This window comes from Anolis sagrei, chromosome 1 (genome assembly GCF_037176765.1).
Source record: "Anolis sagrei isolate rAnoSag1 chromosome 1, rAnoSag1.mat, whole genome shotgun sequence".
Lineage (NCBI taxonomy): Eukaryota > Metazoa > Chordata > Lepidosauria > Squamata > Dactyloidae > Anolis > Anolis sagrei.
The window spans coordinates 315,561,010-315,580,954 of record NC_090021.1 but is presented as its reverse complement, the minus strand read 5'-3'; the positions used below and the strand labels follow the sequence as shown (position 1 = coordinate 315,580,954).

The window sequence follows — 19,945 nt, the reverse complement described above, 5'->3', positions numbered from 1 at the left end:
GCCAGCAGGATTGAAGACCAACAGGCTGGAGGTTCAAATCCAGGGAGGGCGTGGATGAGTTCCCTCTGCCAGCTCCAGTTCCCCATGCAGGGACATGAGAGAAGCCTCCCACAATGATGGTAAAACATCAAAACATCTGGGCATCCCCTGGGCAACATCCTTGCAGACGCCCAATTCTCTCACATCAGAAGCGACTTGCAGTTTCTCAAGTCGCTCCTGACACGGAAAAAAATCGTTTGCTTTAACAAAACTCAGAAAAGATGACAAAATAAATACGTAAATAGATGTTTTTATCTTTGTAATTAGACCTCTCAAATTGGAACTGTAATGCCAAATTAATGATAGTGTTTTCCAAACTTCAGATTGTGGATGCACACTTCTTGTTTCCCTTGGTTTTTTTTTTTTTACTTAAATAGCTACAAATTATTAAAGAGTAGAAATTATCCAACCTCAAATGAACTCACTGTTTGGGATTCTACATGAATTATTTATCTTTTTGTGCCTCCTGACTGGAAGAAATGTTGTTTTCATGCAATGTTACAGGATATTCATAGTTATTTTTGGCTCGCTATATATTTTAATAAAGCGCTATTGTGGTGTGATTGGATTACAACTCTGGAGGGTGGGATTTGAATCCTCGGTGGTAATGGAAACCCATTGGGTAACCTTGGGAAAGTCACACTCTCTCAAACTCAGAGAATGACAAAAGCAAATTCCCTGAACAATGTTGCCAAGAAAAATCTTTGACAAATTTGCCTTAGAGTCACCATAAGTCAGAAACGAATTCAAGTTGTATAACAACAACAATAGCAACACAAAGTCTTTAACTTGGTTTGTTTCTCATAAGATACAGCGAAATTATGCTTAAGTTGCTCTTTATGTGGGGTTATTTTGGGTTTTTATACTTGTATTTACTTTTATTGAGGCATTGAATATTTGCCTTTTTGCTTGTTAGAATCTGCCCTGAGTCCCCCAGAGGAGATAGGGCAGAATATAAATAAAGTTTATCATCATCATCATCATCATCATCTGTCTGGAAATATATAAAGGTTATAGGAGGATGATGAGATAAACCAATGCCTTATCCTTCCTCCATTTCAATATGACTGGTCCCTGCTTCATCTGTATCTTCATTCCAATGTCTATAGAAATTGTTGCCCTCAGTGTTGATCATACTCCCATTTCGACATAATGGCTCCTAGCATCACACCCATTGAGTTGCTGTGAATTTTCAAGGCTGGATGGTCATGTTCCAGAAGCGTTCTCGCCTGACATTTTGCCTGCCATAGATGTGGGCAAAATGTCAGGAGAGAATGGTTCTGGTACATGGCCATACAGCCCAGAAAACTCACAGCAACCCAAATAGATCATTTCTTAAGGAGGATTCTGGCCATGAAAGCCTTTGACAACACATCACACCCATTTTTTCTACCCCACCCCATGCATTACAGCTTACAGAAAATAATGATTTATTTTAAGTATTTATGCCACCATATAACTATATACATAACACAGTTTACAAAAAGAATAAGTGCCTAGAAAAGAGGTTATTGTAGCAAACTGTAGAGCTTGTGGCAAAACTTCTATGTTTTGCCACAAGGGAGTTCTATGTTCTACTGTAACCCAGACAAAATGGCAAGTTTAGCTTTCTAGCTGATAGTAAGAATATCCCAGATGTGGCATGTGAAAGATATTCTATGCCTGTAAGTAAAGTCTGGCAGATATTTTAAGCATCAGTTAAATAAGAGTAATTTTGCTAAAAACAATTGAAGTTAGAAAATGTTATAAAACAGAGCATCAGTCATTTTTTTCAATCACTTTTCCTTTTTATGTAGGTGAACTACAGACCACCTTCAGTCCTGGGAATAGCTGTTCCACTCACAGAAAATTTTTATAATGTTGACCCTAGCAAGCCCAGAACGAGAGACTATTTTTCAGGATCAAAAGTAAGTAAGAATAACTACTGCTGTAAAATGTTTGATTGCAGACATTTAAAAAAGATTGTCCTATAAAACTGCTTTTCACATATGTATGCGCAATCAAAATATGTAGTCAAAAGAGATCTCATAAAAATAATAATTTTGTAATTCACTTAACATATGTTATTTCTGTGTGACCCAAAGTTTTGCATGCATTTTGTCCTAATATAATTTGGCTCAAAGCCTATTCAACCTGCTATCATCTTCTACAGACTTTACCTCTGTTGGTCTTCCATGCAAAAAATGTTATATGTATTCATAAAATTCTTCAAGGGACATCACAGAATGCTCAGATAATCGTGGTTTAATAATCTATTTGCTATTCCATATAATTATCTATACTTCATAGAACTGGGATAGAGATTAGGGCATACTTTGAAACGTATGTACAAATTTTGAAACGTCTGTTTAGTCAGAGGTCAAATCATGTTTACCTTGAGTATTAGTTAAAATTAAATATTGTTTGTACTGTTATTTCTACTGTGTAAATAAAACAGAAAATTTCATTGTGTATTTATCCTTTATTCTTAATATTTCTGAATAATGGCAGAAATTGAAACACACTTATTTTGCATATTTTCCCCACAGGCTACTGGAAAGTACAAGCAATGCGCTAACAAGACAACGCGAGCTGATTGCAAATGTACTTCAAATATGAAGGTGTCATTTTCTGTAGCCTTTTCAGATTGTAAAGAGAAGGTAAGAACTACATTCTACAAAATTTGAAAAAAATGTATATATACACAAAATTATGTATTTTTAATCAAAAATGACAATTATACTCAAATATAATAAGCAATTACATTTGGTGAATAAAAACAATGTTCACCTGGTGTCAGAGAGATAGTTAACACACAGTTATCTGCAGTGACAATTTTATAAAAGAGATCCTACAGTCAAGAAGCATTACCTCATGCTTTTTGGTAGGGACACTTAGGACTTTACTTCTGCCTGTCTGATAAAGTCCTAAGTGGGGGACAGTGGGGAAAATTGTGGGGCAGTGGAGAGAAATGTCAGGCTCTGTTCCCTCCCACCGGGGTCCATCCTCTGCCTTCCCACAGAGTTTCCCCACCTGTCCCCTCTTTCTCTTTGGTTCCTCTTTTGTTCTTCAGTGAGGAGTCAGGTGTACACCTGGCCCTTTGGGCTCCATTGCCATAAAGCTCTTGTCACAGAGCCCCACAGAGTCCTGCTGGAAATAGCCCTGCGTCATGTGATGGGCTCCAGGGGACTCTGTGCCAGTAGCAGAGAGAAATAGGGAGAAGACACTCTTCTTACTGCATCTGATGAGTTCTTTAGAAAGGAGCCTGCAAATATGATCTCAATACTGGTGCAGATTGGTATTGTCTGGACCGTGGGTCAGGAGGAGGAGGAGGAAGGGATTTGCCTACCAGTAGCTGAAGAAGAGCCTATGGCGGAAAAACAGTTGATCCTGCTTGAAAATGATACTGCTATGCAGGAGCAGGTCTCTGAAGGGACAAGTAAGTTAAGGCAGAAGGAAGATCTTCAGGAAGCAATTGTTTTCTGCTGGAAGCAATCATTATTTTGGATACTGTGAGCCAGTGATTCAGATTCCTGGATCTGCGTTATGCTATATGGAGTTTTGGTGAGCTGTGTTTTGACCTCAGACTGAATATTTGGACAATGTATTTTGCCTGCTACTGTATTTGGACTACCTCCCGTGTATGACCTTAGACTGCTTTTGGATGTATTTGTGAGCTGCCTGTGTAACTCGGTATTCCCTGTTGCTTTAAAGATTAAAGAGATTCTTTCAATGCCTGACTGACTTTGCTGTCAAGTCATTGACTCTGCATCCTTGACAGATATGGAAGTTCATTTTCTTCGAGTCATCTTGGTTTTAAATCATATAGGACTTTAAAGGTACAGGACACAGAAGGTAAGGCAGGGAGACACATGCATACAGGAGAGAAAGCCACCCCCAAATTTTATTTATTTATTTATTTCACTTGTATGCTGCTTTTCTCACTCCAGCGGAGGACTCAAAGCAGTTTCCAACATAATTATGGCAAAATTTAATGCTTCACATACAGAAACCAAACATAACAACAGCAACATACAATTATCAATGAACTCATAAAACATGACATCATTTAACATTAAAACATGGAATTAAAAACTTATCAATATAAACATTTAAAATCTCACATACAATTATGGGTACTCTAATTGGGTATCCCCACCCATAGTTTAAGAAGCTGTAATGCAGGGCAGCATTAGGGAACATCAGACAGGTTGGGATGAGTTGTTAGGGATTCCACATCTTCAGAAGAGGAAGAGGAGCAAAAAGTGTTCAGGAATTAGAGGGGAAATTAAAATCAGAGTATGAGGTCTTGCAAGTGCCCACATTTCTGCAATGCAAAAGGAAACAGAGCAAAGACACCGTTCAGCTAGAATAGCTGCCAGAAACACTAAAGTAATTAGAAACTGTCCTAGCAACTCCTGCATGCTGAATTCAGGGTATAAATCAGAAGCAGGAGTAGTTAGCTTTCACTGGTAACAAACGACTCTGATGCTTATGCCTTTGCTCACCATTTGTACTTGCTTCAAGTATGCATTTGAGAAACTGCTTCAAAGGATTTATTGGTTATTGCCCGTTTTCTGATGTGAGTCTGCTGTTTTATTTTGGACTTTATCAGAGACTTGCGTTTGTGTCTGCATTAAGACTTCTTTGCTTTCTTTTGCATTATACAACTGCGTGTGCTCTTCTTCAGCGTGGTCACTGTGAAATCCACACCTTTGGTATTTCCTGTGTCCACGCAGCTGATTTGGATCCTTATTGAAAAGCTTTTGCCAAACCAGGGACCCCAGCCCCGCCCATCCACTTCAGTAATAAAGCCAGGCAGCAGGGCTTGAGGCCTTAGTTCCTTTTGTCTGCGAAAGCAGTAACAACTCTGTGTTCTCTACTCTTCTGAAACAACTATTGGTTTGACTCAAGGACTCCAGTTTGACTACTCTAACAGACTGCAATTCCAACTTGTGTTCTGGGACCTTTGTTTATCCTACTCAGGCCAGTATGGCATTTTCTTCAACTTTGAAATGTATTGCCTATGCGGGGAAGTTGCTCCAGGGTGACACCCACCCCCTTTTGTTTTCTTGCTGGACAAACCCACTGCCTCCTTCCAGGCTGCCATGTCCTCAAAGACACAGGCTTCTTTGCCCTTTGCAATGGGCAGTAACTTGCCTTCCCTTGATTCACTGCTGTGGCTCTGATATGGGACCTCCTGCTTGGTGAAGGAACACTCAGGCTGCTTTTGAAACAGTCTCCTTTCATTTCTCACCAGTTCTTAAATAGGAAACTAAACTCTTAGACCTACCCTTAGGAGTCCACATTCCTTTGGAATGTGGGAATTGCTACCTTCTGCAGAGAGATGCTAGTTTAAATTTGTCCTCTGTCCAATGGAAAGTCAGCCCTAGAACAAATGCATCATTGAGGCCTCACTAGAAGCAGAATCACTTTTTTCAAAAGTGTTGCATTCTCCTCTCTAGCAAAACTAATCCGAATAACATATGAACTTAAATTCATGATATCTTACTGAAATTCATGCATTACAGGTGATAACCATTTTGGTAACATTGTTTTATTACAAATCTTACCTATTTAACTTTAATTTTTAGGCTCTGCGAATGAAATTTCCAGTATTAAAACTTCCACTCTATTTTACTGTGGAGGATGAGGGTACATCTCAGAACATGACATCTCCTTATTTTATCACAATTGTAGAAGTCAACAATAGAACAAACTGGAGAGTTTCAGGTAAGGAATAGAAAAGGTTCAGAAGTATCCACTTCCCGTCTGAAAAACATTGTTGCACATAATTGTAACATCAGAGCATTATAATGGTGTGGGAATTTGGGATGGGTGCTGGCAGTACAATAATAGTTATGCGACCCCCGAGACAATACGGTAATGAGAACTGGAATGGTACAAGGAATATGAGACTGGCTATGATTCCACTAAGAGACGAAGCGGATTTTGTGTAGTCTGTAAGTGTTGTATAGTTATATGTTGTTGACACTGGCTTTTGTAATTGTCTTTTATATGTGTACTGTACACCGCCATGAGTCGCCCGTATGGGCTGAGAATGGCGGTTAATAAGTGCATCAAATAAATAAATAATAAATAAATAAATTCTTTTTACAAGAAAAGGAAAAATCTCTACAGTGAAAAGTGGGATTTGTTATTTCAGGTTTACTCTTGAAATAGTTTATCTGGAAATCTGAAATACTCTGAAATCCAAAAATATTCATATGGGTAACTAAGATAGCACCTTTGCTTTCTGATGGTTCAATCTATACAAATACTGTTTCATGGACAAAAATTTAAAATACATTGTATAAAATCACATTTAAGTTATGTGTATAAGATGTATATTAAAACATAAATGGGCTGCTATTCTGGTGGCAGAGGAGTGCAATCCTCTTCTTGCAATTCTCTGAAAAGGAGAAGCAAAATGAGGTGTTTGATGCAAAACAACCACTGTTAAATAGTGGAAAATCTCCCCTAGATTGAGGGAAGTTGAAAAGGACGAGTTGGAGAATTGGTTTTATTGTACCAATTTGCGTGGTGCATGTACAATCAATGGGGGACCTTGGAAAACTTACTTAATACCAGTGTCCTGTTTTGTTTGGTCTACATCTGCTGCCAAGAACACAAGCTGAATAAACAAAGAGCATGTTCAAAAAGATAAAGTTGAGCTGATAGAGATAGCAGATAAAGAAATCAAGTCAATTAATGTCTATAAGGTTGCATCTATGCTGTACTTACACAAAGTGAAATAAATAACACTTAAGAGCATAATGATATCGAGCACAAATTTGGAGGGCCTTGCCTTGAAGACAGAGGCCGGCCAGATCCACCAAAGAGGATCCATTCACCCTGGCGAGAAAGAAGCATGCAAAAAGATTTTTTCCCTAAAGTTTCCCAAATAAATCTCACCAAAGTTGAAGAAAATGCTACCGAGTTGTTTATTTTGCTCCAGCTGGAGCGGATGTCAAACTGCAATCGTTTGCCAAAGCCGACATAACATGCAAGGGGAAATATTACAGTTTTTATAGGAAATACAGAGCTGTCAAAATTGAAATTTCCCGCTCCTGCCCTCCTTGCTGGCATCGTGCTGATTGGTTGGAGTCATCAGCTAGCTGGGAGGTGCGGCCAGCTTAGCCGCGCCTTAGCCAATGAGGGAGCCAGCGGCGCTTTGGTCTCTTGGCCAATGGGGAAGGAGGAGGCGGTCCGGGCGGGAAACAATGAACTGGGAGGAGAAGATGATAAGATTAATGACTAATGTTTGTACGAAGGGTATTTTTTAAGTAAGGTCCATTTTGTTGTAGACACTATTAGTTCGCGTGCATACTGCAACGAGCGCATGCATCGTGTACTGGCATGCCTCGGGAACAACTGCTCAGTTTCCACTCTTTAGCTAACCTGTACGGTTCTGTTCTGTGCTTTAAAAATGTTTAAGACTATCAACTCACCCTCCGCATATGAGGTTTGCTCAGTGATACGGTTAATGTCAGCAAGGAACCTGCCTGCTGCAGAAATTCATCGACAGATTTGTGAAGTGTATGGTGATACTGTTATGGGTGAAAGCAAAGTGCGTAAGTGGGTACGACAATTCAAAGATGGCCGTGACAACGTCCATGATGAGGACCGCTCCGGTCGCCCTTCTTTGATTACAGACGACTTGGTTATCGGAGCAGGTGGCAAGTTTTTATGAAGAGGGTATTTTAAAATTGGTTCAGAGGTATGATAAGTGTTTGAACAAACTTGGCAACTATGTCGAAAAATAGAGTGAAGTATGTACTTTCTGAAAATAAATTTACTTTTTTGAAATAAACTTTCGTTGTGTACTTATGTTCCAACGGACCTTACTTAAAAAATACCCGTAGTATAATTGCTGGCGATAGCTTTTCTTAAGCTCTCAAGCCAGCCTGGCTATTGTTTTTGGCTTCTGGAGATATTTCTTTGACTGACTAGGAAGTCAGCCTCTTTGTTGTCCTTAGGTCCTGGATATGGGATCTGTTGATGGTATCTTGGATCAGTATCAGCCAGAGGAATTGACACAATGGAAGGAGACTGAGGTGACCAAACACCCTTTGTGAGAGATTACTGAATTGTCCATAGGATCCATCTCCCAGATGGGCTAGCCCTTTGGCTCTACGAAGACTGGGAAGTAGAGTCATTTATTGTTTCAGTTATGCAAAGTGTTCTCGGTGAGTCCTTTTGTTCAGGGATTAGCTGGTTCAGGAACCAAGAGAAGGCTTCCCAAAGAAGGCTTCTTGAGATGCTGGGTTCATGAGAAGGTGACATTTCTTTATCTTTCATATAGGGATATAAGGAAGGGGGGCATACAGGGGATCATAGGGGATAAATTCATATAGTAGGAAAAGGAAATAATATCAGCCCTTCCTTCCTGCCAAAGTCCATTGAAAGTCCATGAAGCACAGCAAGAGTTCATGGGGAGGAAAAAAGTTCCCAAAGTTCGAAAAGTTTTCCAAAAGTTGGCAAAAGTTAATAAAAAGTTCAAGAAACTCATGAGAATCATAGAATCATAGAGTTGGAAGAGACCTCATGGGCCATCCAGTCCAACCCCCTGCCAAGAAGCAGGAATATTGCATTCAAATCACCCCTAACAAATGGCCATCCAGCCTCTGCTTAAAAGCTTCCAAAGAAGGAGCCTCCACCACACTCCGGGGCAGAGAGTTCCACTGCTGAATGGCTCTCACAGTCAGGAAGTTCTTCCTAATGTTCAGATGGAATCTCCTCTCTTGTAGTTTGAAGCCATTGTTCCGCGTCCTAGTCTCCAAGGAAGCAGAAACAAGCTTGCTCCCTCCTCCCTGTGGCTTCCTCTCACATATTTATACATGGCTATCATATCTCCTCTCAGCCTTCTCTTCTTCAGGCTAAACATGCCCAGTTCCCTAAGCCGCTCCTCATAGGGCTTGTTCTCCAGACCCTTGATCATTTTAGTCTCCCTCCTCTGGACACATTCCAGCTTGTCAATATATCTCTTGAATTGTGGTGCCCAGAATTGGACACAATATTCCAGATGTGGTCTAACCAAAGCAGAATAGAGGGGTAGCATTACTTCCTTAGATCTAGACACTATGCTCCTATTGATGCAGGCCAAAATCCCATTGGCTTTTTTGCCGCCACATCACATTGTTGGCTCATGTTTAATTTGTTGTCCACGAGGACTCCAAGATCTTTTTCACACGTACTGCTCTCGAGCCAGGCGTCACCCATTCTGTATCTTTGCATTTCATTTTTTCTGCCAAAGTGGAGTATCTTGCATTTGTCACTGTTGAACTTCATTTTGTTAGTTTTGGCCCATCTCTCTAATCTGTCAAGATCGTTTTGAATTCTGCTCCTGTCCTCTGGACTATTGGCTATCCCTACCAATTTGGTTTCGTCTGCAAACTTGATGATCATGCCTTCTAACCCTTCATCTAAGTCATTAATAAAGATGTTGAACAGGACCGGGTCGGAACCCTGCGGCACTCCACTTGTCACTTCTTTCCAAGATGAAGAGGAAGCATTAGTGAGCACTCTTTGTGTTCGTCCACTTAACCAATTACAGATCCACCTCACCGTAGTTTTGCCTAGCCCACATTGGACTAGTTTCCTTGCCAGAAGGTCATGGGGGACCTTGTCGAAGGCCTTACTGAAATCCAGGTACGCTACATCCACGGCATTCCCCGCATCTACCCAGCTTGTAGCTCTATCGAAGAAAGAGATCAGATTAGTCTGGCATGACTTGTTTTTGATAAATCCATGTTGACTATTAGCGATGACTGCATTTGTTTCTAAGTGTTTGCAGACCGCTTCCTTTACAACCTTTTCCAGAATCTTGCCCGGTATTGACGTGAGGCTGACCGGACGGTAGTTGTTTGGGTCATCCTTTTTTCCCTTCTTGAAGATTGGGACCACATTGGCCCTCCTCCAATCTGCTGGAACTTCTCCCGTTCTCCAAGAACTCTCAAAGATGGTTGCCAATGGTTCCGAAATGACTTCCGCTAGTTCCTTCAATACTCTGGGGTGTAGTTGATCTGGCCCTGGGGACTTGAATTCATTAAGAGCGGCCAGGTATTCCTGGATGACTTCTTTCCCAATTTGAGGTTGGATGTCCTCCAATCCCTCATCCACTCCATCTTGCTGAGGTTGAAGACTCTCTTTTTGTGAGAAGCCCGAGGCAAAGAAGGCATTAAGTAGTTCTGCCTTTCCCCTATCCCCTGTCAGCATTGCCCCATCTTCTCCTCGAAGAGGTCCTATCGCCTCCTTGTTTTTCCTTTTTCTACTGACATAAGAATAGAAGCCCTTTTTATTGTTTTTAATGTCCCTGGCAAGCCTGAGCTCATTTTGTGCTTTAGCCTTGCGGACCTTTTCCCTACAGGTGTTGGCTATTTGTTTGAATTCTTCTTTGGTGATTTCTCCCTTTTTCCACTTCTTGTGCATGTCTCTTTTGTGTCTTAGCACAGTTAGAAGTTCTTTTGACATCCATTCTGGCTTCTTTGCACTTGTCCTGTTTTTTCTCTTTGTTGGCACGGTTTGCAATTCCACCTTGAGTATTTCACTCTTGAGAAATTCCCATCCATCCGTAACTCCCTTGTCTTTTAGTATCTGTGTCCACGGAATGCTGCTCAGCGTTTCCTTCATTTTTTGGAAATCAGCTCTCCTAAAGTCCAAAATGCGGGTTTGACTTGTCTTAGTTTCGGCCTTCCAGAAGGGGGGAATATGTCCATAAGAGTCCATGGAGTGTATACTGGGATCATTGTGAACACTGAGGGTCGGAATCCTTTCATTATGGAGGAGGAAACTATAAATCCAATCACTTCTAAGGACCAGGATGGCTTGTCTGCAGTCCGGGAGTCCCAAGGAGTGACCGCAGCAGGTTCCCTGGGTCGACAGGCTTCTGGACACCATCGAGATGGAGGCAGGAACAATGTTGCAGCATGGAGCCATGGATCGCAGTCAGCTGGTTTCCATATGAGGTTTTTGGTTGAAAACTGGTTATTCCCGGGGTGCAGGGGTCCATAATGTAAAAAGCAAGATAGCAGTTAGTCTTAGAATTTGTCTAGGAGAAGAATGGCACCAGTTTGGAGTCGATCCGTTGATCTGCGGATATGGAGGCCCAATGGGTTCTGTATCTGCAGTTCAGAGGAACGCAATTTCGGCCTCCCCGGAACGCTATAAGAGCATCCCAGGCGAGCCGGCAGTGATCTGCGGCTCGGAAAAGGAGCTGCTTAGAGGCAATAAAAGGGACACAATATATCACTATGGAGAGCAGGAAAGTTACAATTAAAGGATACTTTTATTGGGGGATTGGTTACAATGTTAGGGTAGGGGAAAGAAAGAAAGCAGAAAAATGACTTTCAGTTGAGGCTGCTGCTGTGGCCACAGTCCCATCGATGCTGGCCCAACCAGACATTTTGGAACTGCGGAACTCCCTGCTGCGGGTCAGATCAGCTTGAAAGCAGGGGCCTGCGTGTTGCCCAGTATCAATACAAGATACAAGAGTGTAAATATAGAACACAAGGAAGTGAAGGACTACAACCAATTGAATTGTTTGAAAGAAGGGATAACTAATAATTGCTGGAAATTATCAGAATAAGTTATTGTGGCCTGAAAATCCATAGCACACTAATAAAACTCCATAAGCCATTGCCTGGTTTGAAAGTTGAGACAAAGATTACATTGAACAACTATGACAAAATCAAGAGTGAATAGACTGGAAAAGCAAAATTATAAAAGAAGAACGTCAATCAAATGGAAATACTAATCAAAATTGGAGATTTAAACCAGATTTTTTGGAAGAGATCCAAACAATGAGAGATCAAATAATTCAAATAGGAGAAGAAATTAAAGACAGAGTAAAGACAGTATTGAAAGAAGTAAAATAATCACTTACCCAGATGAGTATAAACATGAAAAATGCATCAAGTACAAAAATCCAAAGGAAGAACAAGAATTTTAGAAGAAAATTTGAGAGAACGAAAAAAAACACCTAATAGGTTTATTTACATTAATGGCAGCAAGAGGGAAAAAAATAAGCTTAAGATTTAAAGGCATAAAAAAAATGAAGATATACACAAATGGGTGGTTAAATTTTGGTTTAATGGGAATACACGAAGTAGGCTTTGAAAAGGATTTACATCAAGTGTATAGAGGTACATCTCTATACTTTAAAGAGAGAAGATATGTACTAGACTCAATGACAAAGGCCAAAGAATTTCACCAAAATAACCAATTTGGAAAAGATAAACCAACAGATGCAAGAAGAGAAGAACCACCAGATGCAAGATCAGAGAAAAGGGGAGAGGAAGACAAAGGGACGAAGACTTATAGCAAAGAAAGAAAAAAAGAAAATAAAAAAACAGATCCTGAAAGTTTTTGGAATGAGGGAAGTGGATAAATTGGGGTTTTTTGTTTTGTTTTGTTTTGTTTTGTTTTTACCGTGTCAGGAGCGACTTGAGAAACTGCAAGTCGCTTCTGGTGTGAGGGAATTCAAAGTCTTTTATCGACTCAGCTTTTTTGTTGTAACCTTTTTCTGTTTCCCACAGATCTTTCCAGAATGCATTTATAGCTGTGTTTTTTTTTGGTTTTTTTGTGGTTTTTTATTTTCACAGCCACCTGCTAATTCAGACTCTGGTAGAACCACCTTTGATCAGATTATCTATTATTATTATTATTATCTCCAAAATATATCATTTTATACATATGCAAATACAGATATTCCATGTATTGTCGAAGGCTTTCATGGCCGGAATCACTGGGTTGTTGTAGGTTTTTTCGGGCTATATAGCCATGGTCTAGAGGCATTCTCTCCTGACGTTTTGCCTGCATCTATGGCAAGCATCCTCAGAGGTAGTGAGATAGTGTTCCAACAGACCTCACTACCTCTGAGGATGCTTGCCATAGATGCAGGCGAAACATCAGGAGAGAATGCCTCTAGACCAGGGGTCCTCAAACTTTTTAAACAGAGGGCCAGGTCACAGTCCACCTTTTCCAAAAGCTTTTGGCTGATGAGATAGGATTGTTGTGTGCTTTCAAGGCATTTCAGACTTAGGTTGATCCTGAGCAAGGGCGAGGTAAATGACCTTGGAGGGCCACATCCGGCCCCTGGGCCCTAGTTTGAGGACCCCTGCTCTAGACCATGGCCATATAGCCCGAAAAAACCTACAACAACCCACAGATATTCCAGATTCCAAAATCCGAAACACTTCTGGTTCCAAGCATTTTAGATAAGGAATATGCAACCTGTATAATTTTCACAATACAGATATTTGCCTAGTCTATTTGTTAGGATTCAGTAACTAAAAACAAGCAGGATTTAGAGAATCATAGAATGATAGAGTTGGAAGAGACCACAAGGGCTATCCAATCCAACCAAATATTTATTTAAATCTATTCCAGGCACAAATTTAACATCAAGTACGTTAAAAATGAAAAAACTTTTGGAGCGTTCTCTCGGCACTGAGTTGTATAATCCAGAAGGCTTGACTATAAGCATAATGGTAAGTTTCTAATAAAATAAGTTTTTTGGCTAGAAAGGTCAACATGTTAGTACAGAAATCATGGAACCGAAATCTGTGATCTGAGTCTCCATATGTCATTAAAAAAATTCATATGAAAGAAAAACATAAGATTTGAAATATTGCCGGTAAAATTGTTTTTAAGATTGCATGCATTTCCTTGATTATTAGGACTAATAGGACTTCTCATAGTCAGAAAATAATTCCATCATTATATATATTCCCATGTAGAAAAAGAAATCTAAAGCAGCACATTGGATAGAATGTCTGTTTGATATTTAGTTTTCTAGATGCAAAGATTTTATATGTGGGACAAGATTAGATTATGCTTATTTATCCTTTCTGTAAAAGCTGACTTCAGATTGCTAAGACATCCACTGTGAAAAAACAAGGGATGCTGAAGGCCAGCATCACAATATTGTTGCTCTTTTAAAAAAATACTATTTGTCCTTCAAGTATCTTTCAAAATATTGGTATTTAAAACATTACATACCAGGCATTGGAGGCAATGAGATTTAATACTTTTTCCTACTTCTTACGCTGAGGAAAATGGCACCACCATGTCATGCAGCACTTAGCATTAGGGAAATGTGTGTGTGTGTGTCTCTATGTCTATATCTATTCAAAAAGTAAATTGTAATGCAGTTGAATAGAGGAAAACATAAATCGCTCTCTGTACGCTTGTTTGCTGTTCACAATCCTCTCATTCTCTGTCTGACATTTAATTCTATGATATTTAATTCCACAATGTGATTGTTAACTATGATTAGACCCTAACTATATTGCTGATATTTTGTAGGAAGTGTATCCAATATTGGCTGAGGGATGTCCCAGTGCTAATAGTGCACTGGGCATGAGGCAGCTGTTACTGGGATTTTCAAAAGGAAAGAATTAAACTTTTCCTGTTTTTGGTATTATGGTGGCTTGGCATCTATATCTGTCAAATGTATATTAAATGCAATAGTACATTAAATGTCATTTCTGTGTGGCCCTAATATTATTTTTCTCATGCCTTACAGTCTCTTTGTTGATTTCCTTCATTTTTGAACCTATATCTCCTTAGCTGGGTCAGTAGTATGGTGGCATAGCTATTGTACAAATATCTTAAACTCTGCTCCAAATAGCAAAATTGTGGCAGGAAGCTGCAAAATTGTGGCAGGAAGCTGCAACATTTGCAGCTCTAGTTCTCAAGGTCTTTTTTTGGGGGGGGGGGGTGTCTTTTTTATGCCAGGAACAACTTGAGAAACTGCAAGTAGCTTCTGGTGTGAGAGAATTGGCCATCTGCAAGGATGTTGCCCAGGGGATGCCCGGATGTTTTTTTAATGTTTTAACATCCTCATGGGAGACTTCTCATGTCCCTGCATGGGGAGCTGGAGCTGACAGAGGGAGCCCAACCCACTCTCCCTGTATTTGAACCACTGATCCCTCTGAGCCACCAGGGGCTCTGAATGTACATGCTATCCTGTTCTGTTTTCTGGCAATTCTCAGCAGCAGCTGCAACATTTTACTAACAACCTCAGAGTAATATTGGAACAAAATGTTCTCTTTCCTTCTTCTTTCTTACTTTTGGTTCTTCTGTATAGTTATGATGATATAGAAAGCAGTAAAATTGGGTCTTGCACCACAACTTTAAAAAAAAAGCATTATGCGAGAAGAACATTTACGTTTAAGATCATAAGGTCACATTAACAAATTAGTTTTTAAAACCTTTATAAGAACTGTAGAGATTGCTGCAGTCCCTCAAAATAATGAAAAAGTGGATGAAGAGGCAACAACAACCAGCAAAGCAAGAGAACACACGTTTAGAGAAATCTAGGGAGCCTTCTAGACTTTGCTAAAACCTGAAAGGAAAATGCTAAAAATAACCCACTTCCTCTCAAGTTCTAGACCCCAACCCAAACCCTGGACTTTCCTGGGAAGGGTAGCTAGCTGGCACTCCAGGACAAAGAAAGGTTGACCCGGGATGCCATCCAACTACCCCCCCCCCCCCCCAGCTTGCCATTTTGCCCCCAAAGCTTATTGTGAGAAAATGACATCAGGATGGGGGGGGATCCCTCCCCCTACAACTCCTGACGTGCCATTTTCTCGCATTAGGAGGACTGCACTGCCAGCAAGCCCCTTGGTAAGTTTTGAGGGCAAAATGGGGGTCTGGGAGAGGATACATGATGCCATTCCACTCCTCCAAGATTTTGGGAGCCCGAAGAAGCAGGATAGCTGTGGGGACTGACCCCCAAGACTGCGGAAGGTCCAGATCTTTAGAGGTTTTTAGTTAATGCACAGTAAACTAGGAAAATCCATTTTACTCTGCATTAATTTCCTTTTACCTGAGGAATTGTTTTGACAGGCCCCGTGTTTTTGTCCTGTCTGGAAGGGCCCTAAAACAGCTCTATGTTTTAATCAGATATTTAGAAGTTTCCATTCAGTTCTTTTTCCATTTTGTCTCTAACCAAATTCCACTATTTCACCTAAATGTAATCTTTCAGCAGTTGCAATTTTGCATTGCTGTGAGGTTTTTTGGGCCATATGTAGCAATCCCTCCTGATGTTTTGCCTGCACCTGTAGCTGGCATCTTCAGAGGTTCTGTTGCTAGTGAGGCAAGTGGGGTGTATATGTATCTGTGAAAAGTCCAGGGTTGTAGAAAGAACCCTTGTCTGTTTGAAGCAAGTGTGAATTAGCATTTATTAGCCTTGCAGCTGCAAAATCTATCAGTGGGATTATTTGCATGGAGGTGACTTGGTTGTTATGCCAGGAGCCATCCTTTGTTTGGGAGGTGTTAACTGGCACTTTGTTGTTTGCTGTCTGGAATTCCCCTGTTTCGGAGTAGTGTTCCTTATTTACTGTCTTGATTCCAGTGTTTTTTAATCCTGGTAACCAGATTTTTTTCATTTCCATTGTTTCCTCCTTTCTGTTGAAATTGTCCACATCCTTGTGTATTTCAATGTCTTCTCTGTGTAATCTGACATGATGGTTGTCAGAGTGGTCGAGCATTTCTGTGTTCTCAAATAATATTCTGTGTCTAGGTTCGTTTATCAAGGGCTCTGCTATATCTGATTTCTCTGGTTGTACTAGTCTGCAGTGCCTTTCATGTTCTTTGAAATGTGTCTGGACACTGCATTTGGTAGTCCCTATGTAAACTTGTTCACAGCTGCATAGTATACCATAGATTCCTGCAGTGGTTAGAGGATCCCGCTTATCCTTTGCTGAAAATAGTATTTGTTGAATTTTATTAGTGGGAATGTAGATTGTTTGTAGGTTGTGTTTTAATTTTCCACATACATTTTATTAATCTCAAGTAAATGCAACAGTTTATTACATACCATTTTTTTTAAACAGGGATCTGAGCTTTTCCATTTTAGAGTATCTACCATTCCTGGAGCCTCATTTTGCAATTTGTTTGATGAATTTCAGGTACAGTCATTGGCTACTTTTTAATAGTAATGCAAAAATATAGAACTAGATAACCACCATAAAACAGAATACAAGTTTGTTCTCTCTCTCACACACAATGGTATCCAGTGGTGTCCAATGTTTTACACTGAATTTTCCTATAAAAACCTAAGCTAATTACCTGCTAACTAGTTGGCCTAGTGGAACAATGGGCAAGTGGATCCCAAAAGGTCTGCAACCTTCTCTCTCAAATAATTAATTACACTTATGGTACCTTGCAAAGAAATAAACCAAAAAAGCCATCTTGACTTCAAATGCCTGTGTACGCTATTTGCATGTCAAACATGCTTTATCACTGAGTTGTAAGTTATCTTCACTTTTTAAAAAAGCATGCTTAACTCAAAGAGTCATGACTTTTTGTAACACAAAAACAATGGGAAATATTGCCTGGAGATAGTTCTTTATTTTAAGAGGCATAAGATAAATGTAATATTTTACCCCCAAAACCATGCTTCTTGGATCTCAAGAAGTATGGTTATGCAGATGCAATGTAATGGCTTTTCCATGGTATTCTGTGGTGTTTTAATATATTGATATTTGGTACCTTCCAACTCCCACTGAGACAAAGTAGTCTGCCATTCATATATACTCAAACATCTCTACCATATTTTATAACATTATAGTCACCATTGTGTAATAGTCTCACCCATATTCTGGGAGTCCTGGTTTTGGTGTTTGTGTTTTCCTTGCATAATAGTTGTACCCTTGATTTACTGGTGTAAGAGTCCATCCATTCAGCCATCCACTCACCTGCCCACTTCACTCACCCTTCCATCTCCCTGCCCACCCAAAGAACCAGACCTACCCACTCATGCACACACTCACTCACTCACTCAGTCAGTCAGTCAGTCAGTCACCCACCTATCCACTGATCACCCCCTTGCAAAAATGCCACCAATGACAATAGTGCAGGAAGATTAAAATGTTTTACTATGTAAATTGGTTTTTTTGGACATTCTTGGATATGTCCTCAAGTTGTTTTCAACGTTGTTTAGTATTTTAAAATTATTGTTTCAGAACAAAAAAAGGAGTTTTCCCTTTTATAATAGTAGCAACCCCCTTTTATGGAAAAGGGGAAAGTGCAGCTATTATATGATGACATATGGTATGTTGTGTTCTGATTGAAAAAATCTTTTGTAATTATCATATTTTCTCTTGCAGATTTTCGTCGATGATCCTCCACTGGCTTTTCCAGGACAGTATCTTATCAGTACAATTACAGCTGTAGCAATAGGAGGCATTATCTTTATGGCTTTTATTCTTCATGTGTATGAAATTCAGATAGGAAATATTTTGCAGAAACTAAAAAGAAACAAAGTGGCATCAAAAGTCTCATTCGCCACAGTTTCAGCAACATCTACTGAAAATAGTGAGAATTAAGTGGAAATACTAATAGCCATGTTACTATTCTATAATTTTACATATTAGTTAAATGGGCAATTCTTTTTTAGTTTATCAAATCTAGCCTTTTATGGGATTTAGTTTTAGAAGAGATGAAGTGTTTTCTTTATCTGTTTTTTTAGTCACTGTTGATTTTGACTTTTTCTTGAATTTTATTGAGAAGAGCATAATTTTACATATGTGGCATTAGATAACTAAAATTTAAAATGCATAGTATTACTGGATTTCAGCATTACTAAATATGCATGTTGGTACCTTTGTATCCTTTCTATACTAGTTATTTCTTGATTAAAGCTTCTATTGCAAATGCAGCAAAAGGATCACAGTATCTTATTATTAAAAAGTAAACGTTAGAAAAGAGTTCTGGTGGACTAATGGAAGAAGCTGTGTTGTGAACATTGTGAACTTGAAGATCTGTCCAGGATCCTACATTGAAGAAATGCTGTGCAACTTAACATTCAATGAAGCCCCATCTACACTGCCATATAATGCCATTTCAAACTGCATTATATAGTAGTGTAGATGGGGCCTGAGTTATAGTGGCTGTAATACTATCATTATAGTGAATTGTACACACATATCCATATTATACATCCATGTGCAATGTTCATACATATCTGTGTGCACACACATGTGGAAATATGTGAAATATACAATCATGTATAATGGCATCAGATGTTCAACTCAGCTTCTGCAAACTTGAACGTGTTAGTTCCACACTGGACAAAAACACCAGTTGTTTCAATAGAAGAACTTAAATAAGATATCAATAGGATTCTGGAGTGTATTTTGAAGCATGTGGAAACAATCCCCAATCTCAAAACATGCGGTGTTCATGATATTTCTTTTTTAGGCCAAAGAAAGGTAAATGTTGGCTTTTTGAAAAAGCAACAACAATTAGGTTCTTGTGGGTTTTTTCGTGCTATATGGCCATGTTCTAGAGGCATTTTCTCTTGACGTTTCGCCTGCATCTATGGCAAGCATCCTCAGAGGTAGTGGGGTCTGTTGGAATTAGGAAAATGGGTTTATATATCTGTGGAATGACTGGGGTGAGGCAAAGAGCTCTTCTCTGCTGGAGCTAGGTGTGAATGTTTCAACTGACCACCTTCATTAGCATTTGAAGGCTTGGCTGAGCCTGGGGGAATCTTTCATTGAGAGGTGTTGGTGCCTGGTTGTTTCCGCTCTGCTGTTTTGCTGTTGTAATTTTTGAGTTTTTTAATACTGGTAGCCAGATTTTCTTCACACAGTTGAAACATTCACACCTAGCTCCAGCAGAGAAGAGCTCTTTGCCCCACCCCAGTCATTCCACAGATATATAAACCCATTTTCCGAATTCCAACAGACCTCACTACCTCTGAGGATGCTTGCCATAGATGCAGGCAAAACGTCAGGAGAAAATGCCTCTAGAACATGGCCATATAGCCCGAAAAAAACCCACAAGAACCTAGTGATTCCAGCCATGAAAGCCTTCGACAATACATTCAACAACAATTAGTTTGAGAGAATGTCAAATAAACAACTGTAACAGGAAAAAATACTGCTGCGATTATATATGATCCGTTTGCAGCTCA

General features: G+C 39.7%; 1 protein-coding gene across 1 annotated transcript in view; it reads left to right on the top strand.

The window, feature by feature from the left end:
- CATSPERB (cation channel sperm associated auxiliary subunit beta) overlaps positions 1-18,535 on the top strand; it is a 58,425-nt gene extending 39,890 nt beyond the window's left edge. The window contains exons 21-26 of the mRNA XM_067462966.1: positions 1,836-1,946; positions 2,568-2,678; positions 5,613-5,751; positions 13,408-13,508; positions 16,860-16,934; positions 18,135-18,535. Coding sequence (XP_067319067.1) covers positions 1,836-1,946; positions 2,568-2,678; positions 5,613-5,751; positions 13,408-13,508; positions 16,860-16,934; positions 18,135-18,353 — 756 coding nt within the window. The 3' untranslated portion in view covers positions 18,354-18,535. The remainder of the gene's footprint in view (positions 1-1,835; positions 1,947-2,567; positions 2,679-5,612; positions 5,752-13,407; positions 13,509-16,859; positions 16,935-18,134) is intronic.
- Positions 18,536-19,945: the final 1,410 nt, after the last annotated feature.